This window comes from Hippocampus bargibanti, linkage group LG02, assembly GCF_051943395.1.
Source record: "Hippocampus bargibanti isolate YZ-2025 linkage group LG02, ASM5194339v1, whole genome shotgun sequence".
NCBI classification, from domain to species: Eukaryota; Metazoa; Chordata; class Actinopteri; order Syngnathiformes; family Syngnathidae; genus Hippocampus; species Hippocampus bargibanti.
Window position 1 is genome coordinate 2,617,995 of NC_142735.1, and position 19,506 is coordinate 2,637,500.

Here is a 19,506-nt window from a genome sequence, read left to right on the forward strand (position 1 = left end):
GTAGAAAAGTCATTTGAAGCCATTTTACAAATTATGGACACAACTTGTCCGGAGACGTCGGTTGTCCTTTAAAGTTTTCCCAAAATAATGCACATCACATTATAATGCTGGGGTTACCCACTGGTTCTTCTACAGGGGCAAATACAGTAGAGTCAGTGTCTGCTGACTATAGTTGCGAGACCTGTTGTGATTCAATATTACTTCAAATATAAGGCTCACCTGCGTATAAGCCGCAAGGTCATCTTATGAAAAAAAAATCGAGGCTTTTCGGTGCGCCTTAATTCCCTGGAAAACACTGTACTTCATTCCTGTTTTGTGTCTTTTGGATTACGACGGTCACATATTAATCAACAGACTTGCAGGCTCCCAATGAAATATCGCCATTTTCTCCAGCCTTCCATTCAGGGCTGAAAAATCTGAGATCTTAATTTAATGTTCATTTCCACAGAGCGGAGACGAAGATGAAGACGACCCAGATGGAGAACGCAAAGGGCGCAAAAAGATCCGCAAAATCCTCAAGGACGACAAGCTGAGGACAGAGACACGGGATGCTCTGAAAGAAGAGGAAGATAGGAGGAAACGTATCGCAGAAAGAGAGATGCTGAGGAAGAAACTCAGAGAGGTAAAAATTAAGTATTGAAATTGTCAGTTTGATGTGATGGTGTGAATTACAGCACTCATCTTGGCTTCGTTGATAATAATACTACTATCCAGATAATATTTGAGTCCTTTTTCATGAATTTTGTTGATGAGAATCAGTTTTTATGAATGAAACAGAAATTGGAAGTAGATACAGTACAATATTTTTTGAAAAGGAAAAAAAACTGCCTGGGTTAGGAGAAACCAAGCTACTAATATATTTTTTCCAGTATTAGCAGTTGGAATGACAAATACTGAATGAGATTTTATACTGCCCGAACCATTTAAAAAAAAATACAAAATCTTTAGTGTTAAAAAAAACGTTATCATTTGATTGTCTTGAAGTTGATATTTATCAAAAAGTGCTTTTTGCTTTCCATGAGAACAATGGGTTTAATTAGTTCTTTTGGAAATTAATTCAAACAAAAAAAATATTGTTTATCTATAAGCTATTATTCCACTGTTTTTACCTTTGTAAGTTTTTGTTTTATGGTGCCCTATAGGTGAAGTATCAATGTGAAAATTAAGTGTAGTTCCATTTTATTTTAGATTTATTTTCTTTCGAGCAATGCTTCTGTTAAGTAACAAAAGGACATTTTGTGTGTGTGTGTGTGTGTGTGTGTGTGTGTGTGTGTGTGTGTGTGTGTGTGTGTGTGTGTGTGTGTGTGTGTGTGTGTGTGTGTGTGTGTGTGTTCAGACAATTGTGTTGGAAGAGTCTTCCCAAGTGACGTGCCCCATTACTACAAAGCTGGTTCTGGATGAAAATGAAGAGACCAAAGAGCCACTGGTGCAGGTGCATAGGAACCTTGTCACCAAACTCAAACCTCACCAGGTTGATGGTAAGGACAAGACGAAGCAAGTGGGGACTGGGATAATACTGTACTGTAAAGCGGATTTCTGTGTGTTTTTTAAATTTTAATTATGATTATTATTACTCATAAATCATGTTGGTGATCGAAACACATGAAAAAATTACATTGGTAAGCCATTTTATATATAATAATATAATAATACAGTAAAGTCTCGTTATATCGATATCGGATATATCGATATTCCCGGTTATATCGATACTATTTCTATGCACGCACGGAGAAAATTACATGCAAACAGGGTCGGATATATCGATAGTCCCGGTTATATCGATATTTTTTCGGAGTCCCTTGAATATCGATATAACGAGACTTTACTGTATATAATAATACAGTAATAATTTATGCCCATGTTTGGTCTATCAAGACTAGAGGTCTAATATATTTCGCGACTTGGGACTGACCAGCAGTGTGTATAGATCAGATTTCTAAGCTTATAATGGTAATACAATTTAGATCCCACTAAAAAAAACCTGCTGAAGAAATGGAAAGTTTATCTGTGCACTTGAATGTATTGATGCTGATCCCACTTTGTCAGGCTTTCATTTGCCATTCCGTGCTGCTACTGTTTATTTACAGTAAAGTCTCGTTATATCGATACTCAAGGGAGTCCGAAAAAATATCGATATAACCGGGACTATCGATATATCCGACCCTGTTTGCATGTAATTTTCTCAGTGCGTGCATAGAAATAGTATCCATATAACCGGGACTATCGATATATCCGATATCGATATAACGAGACTTTACTGTATTTCTTTATGTATTTATTTATTGCCGGGGTAAAAAGAATAAGGCATGGGTTGCCTTCTTTTACGTGTTCATGGCACTGAAACAAAGTAATTTGAAATCAATGCAGATTATTATAGAAAAATATGTAAATAATTAATCAATCACATGAAGTGTTGCCAAAAAACAACGTTTGATAATTTGAGAATCTCCATTCATTTTTAATAATAATAATACATTTCATTTTCAAGTGCCTTTCAAAACTCTCAAGGTCACTTTACAGTCACAGGATAAGTTTCTATGTGGGTGAGCAGCGGCAGCCGCACCCGCCAGCATTCACTCAACTCGAAAGTAACTCAAATTAAGAGACAGCTAATAGATAGCCAGTTAGACGGCTACCTACATAGCTAATAGATAGCCAGCTAGGTGGCTAGCTAGCCAGACAGATAATAGATAGCCAGATAGGTAGCTAGCTAAGCAGTTAGCTAGATCTCATTTTTATTGTGTAGTTATGTATTTATTTTCACATGAATAAAACTAGAACAGGTCAGATGGTGTGGTCTTTGTCTTGTTGCCAGGGGTGCAGTTCATGTGGGATTGTTGCTGTGAGTCCATGAAGAAAATTAAGAGGTCGTCCGGCTCTGGCTGCATCCTTGCCCACTGTATGGGTCTGGGAAAAACACTTCAGGTAAAGGCCAAGAGACAACCTGTGAACAAGTTGTTAGGAGTTTATGACCTAGGGTGTCTCAGTACACACTGCTCCAGTTCTCCAGTGTCATCATTTTGTTAATTGGGATAAATACAAAATTTGTAGCAAATATGATTGTAATCATCTTTTTGTAGATTATTTTTAACTAGATTCTAAATAGAGTCCGAAGTTGTCATTAAAACTCGTTAATTGTCATTCACCTTTGTCCCCTGTAGGTGGTGACATTTCTTCATACTTTGCTACTTTGTGAGAAGCTGAACTTCTCAACGGCACTAGTGGTTTGTCCCCTCAACACGGTCCTTAATTGGGTCAACGAGTTTGAGAAATGGCAAGAGGGAATGAAAGACGATGAGTGTTTGGAGGTAATAATTTGCTTTGGCAGCTGTTCGCCACCGCACTTTACTCTTGGAGGATTAAGCAGTGATCCGTGTTTTATTCAACAGGTGACGGAACTGGCCACAGTAAAGAGGCCCCAGGAGCGAGCGTTTGCCCTCCAGCAATGGCAAGATATGGGTGGAGTTATGATCATTGGCTATGAGATGTACCGAAACCTGACACGGGGAAAGAACACCAAGAGTAAGAAGCTGAAGGAGAAATTCCTGAAGGCTCTGGTAGACCCAGGTTAGTCTGTATTTGATACAAATGTCCAACAGCATATTTCAATCAGAGGTGGCTTCCTTACTCCCTAGATATATTATTCATGCCGATGTGTTCGTTTTTTAATTGCTTTTCTCTTTGTCTAGCATATTAGGTTTTTTTAGTCACGGTATTTTTCACATCACATTTTTTGAACTTTTCTCAAAAGCCGAGGGCATATTGCGTGATATGAGCTATGAATGGCAACTTTTCACTTTGTCGTCTTTATTTCAAATTCCTTTTTGAAAATCTCAGCCGCATTTAAACAACAGCATGCAGGCATTTGTTTTCATCATACCGGAAGTAGAACTTCTTCCTGCTTTTGTGTCCCAATAATCATGGAAAATGTAGTACTACTATCTTAAGCATGCAATTTACTTCCGATTTAGTTCATCATCCATGTTTGCGTCTGCCTTCTCATCTGCATCTAATCACTAGCAGCCATCTGTTTTTATCATATCAAAACTAGAACTAATTCCTTCCATCTACAAATCATTGGAAATGTATGAATGTTGCGGTCGCCGGTTGGGTCAACGTAAGATGAACCTTTCTGTTGGTATACAGTAAAGTCTCGTTATATATCGATATCGGATATATCGATAGTCCCGGTTATATCGATACTATTTCTATGCACGCACAGAGAAAATTGCATGCAAACAGGGTCGGATATATCGATAGTCCCGGTTATATCGATATTTTTTCGGACTCCCTTGAATATCGATATAACGAGACTTTACTGTATTTTCAAAGTTGCAATGTGGAACCAGCACTAGGTTAAAGATACAGCCATCTACCAGCAGCAGAACTGGTTGGATAATAGGGAGTGCATTGACTTGATAATAGCCGTTGGACCAGGGGTGCTCACACTTTTTTCAGCATGGGAGCTACTTTTGAAACGACCAAGTCAAAATGATCTACCCGATATTTAAACTCTACTACAGTAAAGTCTCGTTATATCGATATCGATACTATTTCTATGCACGCACGGAGAAAATTACATGCAAACAGGGTCGGATATATCGATAGTCCCGGTTATATCGATATTTTTTCGGACTCCCTTGAATATCGATATAACGAGACTTTACTGTATTTGTAGGGTGACCAATAGTACCTTAGAGATCAACTGGTAGATCGCCATCTACTGAACGTATTGAGCACCCCTACGTTGGACTGTTCCAAGATAACATTTAGCATTACCCTAGCGGTTATCAGATTGTCATGGGATGTTCAAACTTTTTTTTTAATCGAGCAGAGTGTGACCTACTCAGCTCAAAATATCCCCACCTTGTTGCACAGTGAACAAAAGAAGCATGAAGTGGAACAGTATACAGTAACAATATATTGGACCAGATTCTATCAAATAAACCTTTGGTAAAATTAGAATAAACTACAGTAAAGTCTCGTTATATCGATATCGGATATATCGATAGTCCCGGTTATATCGATACTATTTCTATGCACGCACCGAGAAAATTACATGCAAACAGGGTCGGATATATCGATAGTCCCGGTTATATCGATATTTTTCCGGACTCCCTTGAATATCGATATAACGAGACTTTACTGTATTTAAAATTCAGTGCTTTGCAAGAATAAATAAATCTGGTGCATCTTCCCGTTAATTAATATTATGTCGAATGATCCATGGTCTGAACAGTATGGCAAATGGTCCATGAAATAAATACATTGTTTGTTTGTTTGTTTTTCCTTTAAATTAGACCCATACAAGCTTGTGCAATACAGATTTTACCTTATGTTGTAATTTTTGGCCCGTGTTTCTAAGAAACTTTCCACCTGTAGCTCATCCTAACTAGATTAATAAATTACTACATATACCGCTTCAGTATTATTTTCACTACATTATAATTGTACAAACTAATAATCAAGAAATGTTTAATTACTTGTCATATAAAAAAATGTTAAATGGTTCAGCAAGTAGTATACAGTTCCCATTAAAAATTGGATTTTCGTTTGCTTTTCGTTTTACTTTCCCTTCAGGTCCCGACTTGGTGATTTGTGATGAAGGTCACATCTTAAAGAACGAGGCATCGGCCGTGTCCAAAGCCATGAACTCCATCAAGACGAGGAGGAGAGTTGTGCTGACTGGAACGCCGCTTCAAAATAACCTCATTGAATGTAAGCCCCCCCGACAATATTTGATTTTCGATCCGAAAATGACGATCTACTAATTCTCATGTCATTATATTCAGATCACTGCATGGTGAACTTCATTAAGGAAAATTTGCTTGGGTCAGTCAAAGAGTTTCGCAATCGTTTCATCAACCCCATTCAGAACGGGCAGTGTGCTGACTCTACAATGCAAGATGTCCGCATCATGAAGAAGAGGGCTCACATCTTGTATGAGATGTTGGCTGGATGTGTTCAGGTAACATAGACTGCCATCTGATTGATAAAAGACGATTGTTCTTATATGGGTAATATTAAAACTATATATATATATTTTTTTGCTTTTCTCAGAGGAAAGATTACACGGCACTTACTAAATTCCTGCCTCCCAAGCATGAGTATGTGTTGTCCATCAGAGTCACTCCAATCCAATGTAAACTCTACAGATACTACTTGGAGCACTTTACAGGTGAGATGCAGGCTACATGGATGCAAAAATTATTTTCTAGCACAGATCCATTTGATTTTATCCTTGATTTTGACAACATGATGATGTCGTGCGGGGTTATTTGTAGCGTGATCTCTAGTACATGCAAAGATCACATTTAACCCATTTACGCCGAGCGTGTTCATATGAACACGGTGTAAAAAAAATATCAAAATAAAATCAAAACAGAGTATCAAACAGGTTCAAAGGGAGTATATAATTAAAAATTATATAATTATGTATAATTAACAATAATTAACGTGGCAAAAAACAACAATAATAATGCATTTGAAAATGAATTGATCTGGGTTCATATGAACACGCTTGATGTAAATGGGTTAAGTCCTAGAAAAGTATAAAGTTACTAAATTAAACATACTGCAAGAATCGAAACAAGGGTGCGGAAAATCCTACTGGACCCTCCGCACCCTGCCCACCATCTTTTCCAGCGACTCCCCTCAGGCAGGTGCTACCGATCCATGCGCACTAAATCCAGCAGACATTTAAACAACTTCTCTCCCCCAAGCCAGTCACTCTCTAAACAGTAACCCAAATATAACTGTATAGTGCCTCCTTGCAATTAAAAAAAAAATGATGATACTCGTCCAGCATGTTCTACCAGAGACAAATTCCTTGTGTGTTCTACATACTTGGCAACAAAGATGGTTTTGATTCTGATTAATAACACGTGTAATATTCATAAACGTTGACAAGACCTGATCCTTTCACAGTGTCAAGGGATGACAATGTTGGTATTATTATTTATTTATTATAAATCTTCTTGAACTGTATTTCTCTGCTCTCACTTTTCTGTGCTTCTTTGATAAGTTGTTTCGTCGACTTTTCTGTGTGCGTGCGTGCACATTTAAATGTGGCAGCTGGCAGAGTGCCGCAGGCAGTGTTTAGGCAAGGTTTCCCACGTCTATCTAATGAAGGGCTCCGGGAGTGTTGTGGGGGTTGATGTGAGGGGGGGGGGACGACAAGCGGGAAGGGGGAAGACAGGGAGGTGGTTGAGGGGAAAATCTAAATTTTTGCTGAAAAAAAATGAAAACAAAGTGGTGGAGGATTTGGCAATCACCAAGGACTCAGGGGGTCAGAAGGAGTTGTTGCTATGTGCTGTGGTTCATTAGCAGTGGTCCATCGATGAAAAGATTTCTTCACCCGTGAACTGTACTACTTTGAAGGTGTCGGACGTTTCGCTCCTCATCCGAGAAGCTTCGTCAGCGAACGAAAATTTTGCTGGTAGCTCTGGGCCTTCTTCATTAGCAGCTGTGTTGTCCACAGGGTAACATGCTGATGTAATTCTTACTGCTGACCATAGTGTCTTTGCACCCATCCTCAGAACACCAGGCAGTCTGTAAAGGTCAAACATTTCTTTCATTCGTGATGTTTCCATCGCCCAAAATAGTTACACCACAAAATTTTTGCGGAGGGAATTTTGCCCTCTGATGCTATCCCTTAGACTGGAGTGGTGCAAGTTTCATGTTCTGCGTAACATTTTCTGTATGGTGAGACAAGCCTTCAGCCTGACGTGTTCGCACAATTCTCATCCTCTCTCCTTGCAGGTGTGGGGAATGCGTTGGAGGGGGGCCGAGGCCGCGCAGGGACCAAACTCTTCCAGGATTTCCAAATGCTCAGCAGAATCTGGACCCATCCCTGGTGCCTTCAGCTGGATTACATCAGTAAAGAAAACAGGGTAGGTATGGGAAGATGTAACGAAAGCTCGCTCTAGGGGTGTACTGGGAATATGAAAGTGATGAACATCCACTTTTTTTTTTGGGGGGGGGGGGGGGGGGGGGGGGGGGGGGGGGGGGGGGGGGGGGGCAAAATACAGTGATACCTCAGTTTATGAACTTAATTTTTTCCCAGAAAGTGTGTGTAAGGCAAAAAGTTCATCTGCCAAACAGTTATTTCCCATAAGAAACCATTAAAAATGAGAATAATCCGTTCCCAGGTCGCCATGAAACATAATTTTCTACTAAATAAGCCTTAAAACTACACACAATATACCTTATTTTGTGTATAATAAAGGTGCCATTGTATTCTTATTAAAGAAATAAACTAATGTATAATAAAGTTATTTTATTTACCTTTGTGATGGTAGTTGTCGATGGAAAAGTGTATAAAACAGTGGTGAGACCAGCCATGATGTTTGGACTGGAGACAGTGCCACTGAAGAAAAAGACAGGAAGCAGAGCTAGATGTAGCAGAGCTGAAGATGTTGAGGTTTTCTTTGGGAGTGACCAGGTTGGATAGGATCAGGAATGAGTACATTAGAGGGACAACTCATATTAGAGGTTTTGGAGAGAAAGACTGAGATGGTTTGGACATGTCCAGAGGAGAGAGAGTGACTATATCGGGAGAAGGATGCTGACCCTTGAACTTCCAGGCAGGAGACCGAGAGGAAGACCGAAGAGGAGGTTTATGGATGTCGTCAAAGAGGACATGAAGGTAGCTGGTGTGAGAGAAGAGGATGCATAAAACCGGGATAGTGGAGGACATTGATTCGCTGTGGCGACCCCTGAAGGGAAAAGCCGAAAGGAAAAGAAGATGGTGGTTGTCGATGGATGACGAACTTCCAGGTTCAATCTTGATGATATCCGAGTGAAGTTTCCGTGCTTTCTCGGCAATAATACCCTCACTCACAGGGTCCCCTGCTAGCTACTTTTCGTTAATCCAAATCAACAGACGTTTTTCAACCTCTTCTATTGCCCGAGACCGTTGCTTAGACAACACAGAAACACCCTTCGCCACACGTAGCAATGATCGACTTAGCATACTGGTAGTGGGCTGCTAAATCACACAAACGCACACCTTGTTTGTGTTTCTCGATGATCTCCTTCTTCTGCTCGACTGGAATTTTGGTTTGTGTCCTCTTTGGCTGAACACTAGGCTGTGGTGGGGTCTTTTTTGGTCCCGTAATAGCAAAAGTATCTTTGATAACAAACCACGTATGCACTCAAGGAAAGAGGTGATGAAAACTAGTCGCCAGCCATCGTGGCGCTGTTCGACCGTGTTGTTTGGTGTTTTTCCACCAAAAAGTAGTCCGCCAGCCACCGTGGCTCTCCGTGTGGTTTGGTTCGTTTGCCGAAAATTAGTTCATATGCCAAGATTATATTCTTGCGAAATGAATGTTCGTAAGGCGAAACGTTCACAAGCTAAAGCGTTTGTAAGCTGAGGTATCACTGTACGCATTTACATCGATTCCACTTCAAAGTTACAGCTGTCTGTATTTGGTACACCTCATTCCACTCCTCTCTCTTTAAGGGTTTCTTTGACGAAGACAGCATGGAGGAATTCATCGCCTCAGAGTCCGAAGAGTCGTCCCTTAGTCTGAGCTCAGAGGAAGAGAAGCAAAAAAAGTAAAGATTCTGATTCCGTGTTGAACATTTCTAAAAACAGAGACACATTTTGTACTCCCCCTGTTCTTCCATCTGTTACTCTCACTGACCCCTGCGTCCTCCACTGTCCCTCCTTAATAGGAAAAAGAAGAAAGGCAAGGGAAAAAAGAAGGGATCTGATGACTCCGATAGCGATGAAGTAGAAGTCATAAAGGAATGGAACACCAGTTCCCGAGGCAGGAATGGAGAGGGGCGAAACAGGGCTGAGCCTGTAGAAGAGCGTAAGTTTGGAGCTTAGAAAACTTGCTTTGAATGTTCTATTTAAATGTAATTGAGCTTGACAACCAACGCGGACAAAATGTGACTATAAACAATAAGGAGTCACCAGATGTGGCTTCACAGCTTGTAGGCCTGTCGACACAATACAAGATGAGGGCATTTACTCTTGTCATATTGTGTCCTAATTGCATATGTTGGGTAATTTATGTCACAATAATGGTGAGATTGTCGTTTTTCAAAGAGTATTGTTTGTTAGCTCGGTAATTGTTGTGATGAAGGATGGTTACAGACGCAGGAATGCATCTGGGCCGCGCCGTTGACGCAACTTTGGAACTCCACTCCGCCAGCACCGGCGCAAGTCTATGACAATTACCGCATATTTCCACATGATCTGCGCCGCATTTGTCATACTTCTGTTAAAATAGCTAAAGAAACTAATTTAGTTAAAAAGCAGTTGAAAAGTCTTCGTTTTCCTTCAGAGGTTTTAACTTTAGTCATCTGCCAAGATGGCAGATGACTAAAGCCTTACCGATATCGAGCCATAATCACCTTGCATTTGTTTCAGCGCATTCCAAAGTCGTCGTAGAGGATATTTCGGAGCTTTTCCGCGGTCCCCCGGAAACTGCCGAAAAACCTAATCGTATATTCATTTACCTGTGGTGCATTGCAGTGTTTACATCGAACATGGCGGATGGTTGCAATGTGAAGCGCGGGAACAGGAGTGAAACTGTAAAATACATTAAAAATAGGCAGCAAACATATTCTCATTTTTTCAGAAACAATCGAATATGTCTGTCGAGTGTAGTGACAATTCATTGTAGCAAACGGCTGTTAATGATTCGAATTGAAGGATAACCGACGTCACTTTTTTGTTTTTTAACTGACATCAGAAAAACGTTTTATAGCATCTAAAATACCCAAAACACGCAGTATGATATTTTTAGTCAAATGCAAAACACCAATAAAAATGACTTAAAGTGTCCAAAATCTGCAAAAAAATGAGCTGCGAATTGGGCATTTTCAGAACCCCCCCACCCCCAGTTCGTGACGTCACGCAAAGACAGTCTTGCATTGCTGGAGAATCAAAACAATGGCTTCAGATTTGGAGAATATGCTTTCTTGTTACACCTCCAGTTATGAATATGATTCAAATAGTTCTGAAGAGGAAATCATACATGTTTGCAATCGATTAAAGAAGTTATTTCCTGTCATTTTGAGGCAACATTGGGGGAAAATCTCTCACCCGAAAAAAAGAGGCACAAAATGGCGACCACCAGTGGCCACCACCGCTTCCACAGGCTGATAAATTCCTTATATGGAGCTTGGATGCCTTCTTCTGGTGGCTTTTGGGTGCAACACGGTTCTCAGACCAAAAATGTACAGCAAAATACATTGACGTGATGGAATGACTGCTGCAATGTGTATTTTTTCGGTCAGGGGGCGGTCCTTTCGTGACATCACGTACGGACTCGTCACCAACTCAAAAACAAGACTTCATGAATATTCAGAGTGAGTCTTAAAACGTAAAATATAGCTATATGGGGTGGAATCTTATTAAAATATGCTCAGTAGAAGACATTTGAAGCCATTTTACAAATTATGGACACAACTTGTCCGGAGACGTCGGTTGTCCATTAAGTGGTAATGATTTCAGTGCTGTTGCAGCACATTGGAAATCTTCAAAGCAAATAAATTAGTTTCAGTTGACACTCTTCTTTTCCTTTCGGCTTTTCCCTTCAAGGGGTTTGTTTTGGCCAGGCTTTTACGTCGGATGCCCTTACTGACACTACCCTCTGTATTTATCCGGGCTTGGGACCGGCACAATAAGACACTGGCTTGTGTCCACTTGTGGCTACAGAACAAGCAATTCTATTAACTTAATAAAGATGAAGATACTCAGTAAAAGGCTCCCAAACACAAAATGGTCATCAGAACAGCAGCATTCAAAAGCAAAACTATACTCACCATTTGACAATGCTCTGATCTTACCGTGAAATGGGCATCTCTTTCCCTACATTTCATCACAAACTGAAGTTCAAAGTGATTTAAGATGCTTTATCTTCCAGTCACAGTATATATAGCGCAAGCATAAACACAATAAGAAATATTGTGCTAAATTTGTTCTCTTTGTCTTCTCTGTAATAGCGTCGAAAATCAAAACAGCACAGGATTGATTGTGTGGGTAACTAAAGAAAATTGAAAATGTTTATTTGATGTATGAATAAATTATTTGACTTGAATTCAAATTGTTGATATATTAGAAAAATAGATTTTAGAAATATCATGTTCCAATGAATGTATTTTGGTGTATTTCAATCCGTTTTGTATGATTCGGAAATCAAGTTGAGACAGATGGGGGCCCCCTTTTCCCAGATACATCCCTGCAGACGTAAGACTCATTTGTCCTTTTCTGTTGCAAAGCACCCCAACCCTCTGGCTCGACTCCAGGCAGTCCCACCGCTGACTGGCACAAGGAGTTTGTCACTGAGGCTGATGCTGAAATCATGGAACACTCTGGAAAAATCATGGTACTCTTTGAGATCCTGCGTATGGCGGAGGAAGTGCAAGATAAAGTGTAAGTATGACTGCGCTCTCAGAATTTATGCACTCTTCTCCGGAATGTGCTGTTTGTGTGTAGCTGGCGTATAGTGTAATGGGATAGCATTTTGAAAAGTAAAGTGACACCATGGGGTCTTTGTGGCACATCCACAGGTTGGTGTTTAGTCAGTCTCTTATCTCTTTGGACCTGATTGAAGATTTCCTGGAGCTGTCTTGCAGAGCTGAAGATGAAGACAAGGTCTCACCATACAAAGGTAGGCTTTATACTTCATGTCCCAAATGTTCTTTTATTCAACAAGTTCTCATTTGGCTCTCTTGTGAGGATGTTAATGACTTGACTGAATGATCCTATCCTGTGATCAGCTTCCTTCTGAATGTTTTGTTTGTCATGCTACTCTTAGTCAGGATGTGCTAACCTCTCCAAGTATCCTTTGATAAGAGAAACCACATACTGATTTATGTGGCACTTTCAGGGCTTGTCCATATGTCCTAAAATTCATTTATTAGTTCATTTACCACATATTTTCCGGCGTATAAGGCGCACCTCCAATGAATGGTGTATTTTTAAACTTTTTCCATATATAAGGTGCACCTTCAATGAATGAAATAGGTTTTCCAAATAAATATACAGTAAAGTCTCGTTATATCGATATCGGATATATCGATAGTCCCGGTTATATCGATACTATTTCTATGCACGCACGGAGAAAATTACATGCAAACAGGGTCGGATATATCGATAGTCCCGGTTATATCGATATTTTTTTCGGACTCCCTTGAATATCGATATAACGAGACTTTACTGTATATAAACATATAAAAGTTTTACGTCTGTGTAAGCTCTCAGTCGTACTGGAATGGTCCATCGCTGAAAACGTTTCTTCAGCTGTCATCTGTACTTTGAAGGTGTCGCACGTTTCGCCCTTCATCCGAAAAGCTTCATCAACTAACTAAAATTGTGCTGGTAGCTCTGGCCCTATATATATATATATATATATATATCTCCCCCTAATGTCCAGAGATGGCGGTGCCAGACCTCTCTTAGATCGTTATCACGTAGGCATAGTCATGCTGATGAGGTGATACCAGGGCGAATGGGGCAAAAAGGGCCAGTCATAGAACATACTCAGACAGGACAAAAGAAGTCATCAGATTAGTTTCAGCGAATAGTCCTCTGCTCCCCCCAAACTTCGGGCAGGGACCTATCAAAGCAGACATCTGGCACCACCACCTCTGGACATTTGGGATTTATATAGGGTCAGAGCTGCCAGCACAATTTTTGTTCGCTGACGAAGCTTTTCGGTTGAGGAGCAAAACGTCCGACACCTTAAAGAAGTACAGATGTCGGCTGAAGAAACCTTTTCATTGATTTCAACGTTTTCCAAATATAAGGCAGACCACATTATAAGGCGCTGCAGTCATGACTGGGGTTGGACACTACTTTTATACAGGGGGAAATGGAGTCGGTGACTACTGCCAATCGTTCCGCTATCAGTTGTCGCTCAATATTACTTCACATATAAGGCGCACCTGCGTATAAGGCGCAGGATCATCTTTTGAAGAAAATCAAGGCTTTTGGGTGTGCCTTATACACAGAAAAATACGGTACTTATTAATTTGGGGAGGGAATGCTGATTGGGAAAAAAATAGCATTACCTTTCGGTGAATATTTTTCCGTGCATTCCGTAGTAGTCTTGTCCACACGTTTAGCCTTTTAGCGTGCACACTTTTATACACATAGAAACATGGTGCAACTAATGTCAGGTCACAATTCCTAATTCAAGTTCAGCAGCTGTTTTGACTTTGATTTTGAAAATGATTAGACCTTGACTTTTTATTCCACCAAAAATGTTTGCTCATGGGTTTGTAATTTGTAATGAAAAGATTACAGTCCTCTAATTGGAAACATGCTGAACTGCACTCATGAACGTGAGCGAGGACCGACTTAGTTGACGGTGACATGTTGCTGGACGTTTTTCAGGAGTTTGACGGTGATATATATATATATATAAAATAGCAGGTTTCTTCACTCTCATGTGTCTGTGAAGGTGAGGGCAAGTGGTACAGGAACATTGACTACTATCGCCTGGATGGCTCCACCAACGCCACCACCAGGAAGAAGTGGGCTGAGGAGTTTAATGACCCGGAAAACACAAGGTGATGGTTTGTTTGTCAATATCTGTAAGGAAACATATCTGACTGAATTTGTATGTCTTTTCTGCATTCCAAATCATTCCAGGGGTCGTTTGTTCCTCATTTCTACACGAGCTGGCTCCCTTGGAATCAACCTGGTGGCTTCCAACAGAGTCATTATCTTTGATGCTTCCTGGAATCCTTCATATGATATCCAGAGTATATTCAGGGTGTATCGATTTGGCCAGGTGAAGACAGTATTTGTCTACAGGTTCTTGGCACAGGTAAGCAATTTATTTATTTATGTACAGTAAAGTGTCGTTATATCGACATTCTCGGGAGTCGGAAAAAATATCGATATAACCGGACTATCGATATATCCGATCCTGCGCGCATGTAATTTTCTCCTTGCGCTCATAGAAATAGTATCGTAATAAGCGGTACTATCGATATAACCGATATCGATATAACGAGACTTTACTGTATGTGTGTGTGCGTGCATGTATGTATGTATTTGTTTGTTGTTGTCCGTGCTGCCCAAACTCTCTTGCTGTAACAGCAGAAAAAAACTAATGCAGTACAAGAAATCTGCATAGATTAACTAACCTTTTTTTCTATACTAATTCCATAACCAATACACACTATTTTTACTTTTTGAAACCCTCCAAGTTATATTTTATATATTTCCTCCCAGGGAACAATGGAAGAAAAAATTTACGATCGGCAAGTTACCAAGCAGTCTTTGTCATATCGAGTGGTGGACCAGCAGCAGATTGAAAGGCACTTTACTATGAACGAACTGGCGGAGCTCTACACTTTTGAGCCTGATATGCTGGACGATCCCTCTGAGAAGAAGAGCAAGAAAGCCACGCCAATGCTCCCCAAGGTAAATCAGATCTACTTTTCAATCAAACAACCTCTTGTTTTCTTCAGAGATATTTCGCTGAGAGGAGTTCTACAACACTCTCTGCCCGGTGTTGTGATTTTTATGCCTTTGTTGTTACTTGAATCGGCATTCTGATGAGAATTGTTTTTCCCCACCTACTTTTACGTTGTTATTTTGGCCCCCTGGGTTTTAATGAGAACACACTGCACTCACACGAGCCATCCAACATAGCGCAGCTGCACGCATCTGTTTACTGCTATTTACTAAATAGTCTCCGCCTTACGATGCTGCTATAAACCTGCACCTTTTCCTCGTTTATTTCCATCATTTACTTTGTTGTTGATCTCTTATTTCTCCTCTGACCTACACTGTTTTTTTCTAGTCCACAGAGTTCATTCACTTTTGCTGTTGTTGGGATGCGCTAAGTTTGAGTTTGAACAAGTTTGCGTTGCAAAAATCTGTAAACACAGCAGATAAAATAAACACCGCTTATGCAAACCGAGCCATCTGTCGCCGTTCTACAGTACACAGTCCAAATCACCTTTCAATGTTTGTGGGTGGTTTAATGAACAGGTAGGAGCACAGAATCAACTTGGTGTGAAACTCAAATTACGCCTCTAAATCCCCCTAGCTTCCGATTCTCAGGTCAGTCTGTTTTTTAGTTAGTCGTTGTACGGATGTGTTTGGTGCACCATGTCCATTTAACCTAATTTCCGGATTACAGAGCCTCACGCAGTACATTTTTAAAGGAAAAAAACATTTTGTACATACATAAACCGCACCTGTCTATAAGTTTTAATAATATACCTTAACGTTTCTTTGAAAACATTAACTATATCGCGGCAGCAACACAGCAAGCAGTACAGTAGTAACACAGCCCGTGCAGGGTTGGTTAAAAAAACATGCCGGTAAAAGTGAGACACAGCAGCAACAGGTTAGCACTCGCTAACAGGTCTGGCTACAAAAACATACCTAGTCACTTAGACACGGAAACAATACTTTATCAGTCACTAACAGGGCTGCAAACAATAACATCGCAAGTCGATGAGAGCCATCCTCATCTTCCTCCTGTGAACTGAATCCATGGGAGTCTTCCTCCTGCGTGTCGGATTGGAATAGCGTCAGATATTCCTCGCCACACACGTTCTCATTTCTCTTTTGTTGTCGCTTTAAAGGACAACCAACATCACTTTTTTGTCAGAAAAACATTTTATAGCATCTAAAATACCCAAAACACGCAGTATATTTTTAGTCAAATGCAAAACACCAATAAAAATGACTTAGTGTGCTAAAACTGCAAAAACTGCTTTCTTGTTACTCATCCAGTTATGAATATGATTCAAATAGTTCTGAAGAGGAAAGCATACATGTTTGCAATCGATTAAAGAAGTTATTCCCTGTCATTTTGAGGTATCTGGGGGGGGGGGGGTGTAGCACCGAAAAGAGGCAGAAGATGGCAAAGGAGCTCAGTGGAAACGGGCCGATTAAGTCCTGACAGCGAATATCAAATAGATGCTCGGTGGCAACACACATGGATTCACCATCACGTTATTTAGCAGGTCAGAAGAGGTCGCTTGACACACACGCTCAGACTCAGGAGGACGCCGAAGGAAAAAGCAGTGTACAGTACTACAGGAGATGTTGCAGAGATGGTATCTGCACTGTATAACTACTGTATTGAGTGTAGTCACGCAGTAGATTGCTGTGCGAGTGTGACATGCTGGCTGGCCAAAATTGTAGTATGCTTTGCCGACTGCTTGCGTGTTGCAGTGCCAGGCGTAGAATTTAAAAATAAAAACGTCTGGCGGTCGTGGTCGTAAATACGAGTGGTCTTAACTCGTGCCGGTCGTAACTCGGATGTTACCTGTATGTTCGCCCTGTCTCACACTTACCTTTAGTGCTCGAACGCCACTGGCGGCCATTAGAAATAAATGCATAAATTGGCCGCATTGTTGCATCACCCACAGGGTTGAAAGCTTGTGACAAAAGTCGTGGCTTATGGTCTGGAAATTACTGTAATCAGATACCAGCATTTATTTTGGATATTCGCATGGGTGAAGGTAAAGTTATTGACAAGCTGCTATTTTGGAGTAACTTGCTGCTACTGATGATGGCAACATAGTTGAGGTTTAGATGGAAGGAATTCTGTCTGGACTCATGTGAAGATGAGTCAGAAAGGCTCTTCATGCCTTGAGCCAACTGCCTTCTGCACAGACAGGGAGTAAGTCAAGTCACAGCATAAGGATCTTCACTCCGCAAACTGTCAACATAAGACTAAACGTATTCTAAACTAAATGTTCTTGCCAATGTTGCCCCTTTTCAGCACCTGGCTCTGATCCTACCTTTAGTTCATACTTCTCTTTGCCAAGCCTCATCTATTGTGCCCCCATTTGTCATTTCTGCTACTCTCAGTGCTGCTGCCATCTCGTACCCATGATCTTCGCAGCCATCTGTTATGCTGACTCACCCCCTCTACCGCTGCACGTTCAAAGCCAGCCCAGTAAAGTTGTTTTTCTTATCCTCCCCTTGGACTCCCCCTTGCCTGATGAAGGGTCATTATTTAAACCCCTCTTTTAAAAATGTCTGTGTGCTCTTCAGAGAAACTAATTGAAGACAAAAGAGGCAGGCATGCTTCCCCTTAATGACAAAGAAGGTTGTGCGTCCCAGACGTGGAGTTTCGATTTCCCACCCTTCCAGACACATCCTATTTCCTGCTCATCCATGGCAGCAAGCATCCACTTGCAGACATAGCGTGCTGTAGACACAATGCTGCGAGACCGGTTTTGAATCGATCAACTCCAACTCAAAACTGCAGGCAATATGTCGACTTTAAGGTTTACGTCTGTGTAAGCTCTCAGTCGTACAGGAGTGGTTCATCGATGAAAAGGTTTCTTCAGCCGTTATCTGTACTTCTTTGAAGGTGTCTATCAACGGTTCGCTTCGCATCCGAGAAGCTTGGTCAGCGAACTAAAAATTTGGTGGTAGCTCTGGCCCTATATATATGTATATATATCACTAATGTCCACAGGGGGCAGTACCAGACCTCCTCTTTGATAGGTCCCTGGTCTAAGGTTGGGGGGAACAGAGAACTATTCCCTGAGGCTACACTGATTACTTCTTTTGTCCTGATTGATTATGGTCTGTGACTGGCCCTGATTGCACCAAATCTCCCTGGTATCACCGCATCAGCATGACTCAGCCTACATGGTAACGATCTAAGAATTCTCTTGTAACCACGATCCAAATTGAACTTCACACCATCATGGCGATTTCGTGAAGGGTTTTGCTGTTTAATAAAAATAGTAGCTTCTTTTACTCCCCTTTCAAACTATATTTTCTTTTGCTACGATTTTAACCTCATTGTCGTGAAATGAGTGGTTGCTCGGCTTTAGGTGCATCTGTACTGCAGATTGAGGCCGACTAGCATTGTCCCTGCGACGTTGATTTTAGGGTTTACGGTCATCAGGTGACAGTTGCAGTGATCATTAGGGCATACGCACATACCTCCATGGTTTAGGGAGGCTACGTCAGAGCGATCAGCCACACATTCACCTCATCAGGCGTAGGCAATTTCTATCCCCATCCATTTTTTTTTTCTTTCCACACAATACCTAAAATGTTCCTCTCTTGAATATTGTTTTTCCATTCCCATGGCACGATTTATTAGCCTGGGCTCAGTGCATTACTATTAAAATTGCCTCTTCGCAAGTGTTGCTGTTGATTAAGGATCGATGGAAGACCAATCACCACTTCTTTTTTTTATTGATCACACTTGTGGTTTTGTATGGATGACGTTTGTGAATTCAGATTTTTTTTACCCTCTATTTTAAGGAAATATTGATCAAATATCATCAATAAGTTACATTGTGTAGGTAGGAATTGATGGATTTTGTATTATAAGTAAAAAAAAGACTATATAAACCGAAATGAATTGTAGTGGTTCCAGGTAGCCAAACACATAACTCTACTTATTCCAACTTTTATCCACAGGGAAGCCAGCGCTAGCATCGCCAAAAATCTGCAGATATCATGCTGAACAGTTTCCATCATCAATCTTTGTTAAAAGTTGTTCACCTTTGTTTGTTATAGCTCAATTGCTTCCAATGTGAAAA

General features: G+C 40.7%; 1 protein-coding gene across 4 annotated transcripts in view; it reads left to right on the forward strand.

Annotated features, from left to right (window-relative positions):
• The window catches only part of atrx (ATRX chromatin remodeler), a 45,958-nt gene that overhangs the window by 13,348 nt on the left and 13,104 nt on the right, over positions 1-19,506 (forward strand). For all 4 annotated transcript variants that reach the window (XM_089020453.1, XM_089020470.1, XM_089020460.1 and 1 more), the window contains 16 exons: positions 449-622; positions 1,337-1,478; positions 2,816-2,925; positions 3,162-3,308; positions 3,390-3,567; positions 5,581-5,718; positions 5,793-5,968; positions 6,061-6,178; positions 7,762-7,892; positions 9,464-9,558; positions 9,679-9,818; positions 12,238-12,391; positions 12,529-12,629; positions 14,424-14,532; positions 14,615-14,792; positions 15,203-15,394. In XM_089020453.1, the coding sequence (XP_088876579.1) occupies positions 449-622; positions 1,337-1,478; positions 2,816-2,925; positions 3,162-3,308; positions 3,390-3,567; positions 5,581-5,718; positions 5,793-5,968; positions 6,061-6,178; positions 7,762-7,892; positions 9,464-9,558; positions 9,679-9,818; positions 12,238-12,391; positions 12,529-12,629; positions 14,424-14,532; positions 14,615-14,792; positions 15,203-15,394 (2,283 nt within the window). The remainder of the gene's footprint in view (positions 1-448; positions 623-1,336; positions 1,479-2,815; positions 2,926-3,161; positions 3,309-3,389; positions 3,568-5,580; positions 5,719-5,792; positions 5,969-6,060; positions 6,179-7,761; positions 7,893-9,463; positions 9,559-9,678; positions 9,819-12,237; positions 12,392-12,528; positions 12,630-14,423; positions 14,533-14,614; positions 14,793-15,202; positions 15,395-19,506) is intronic.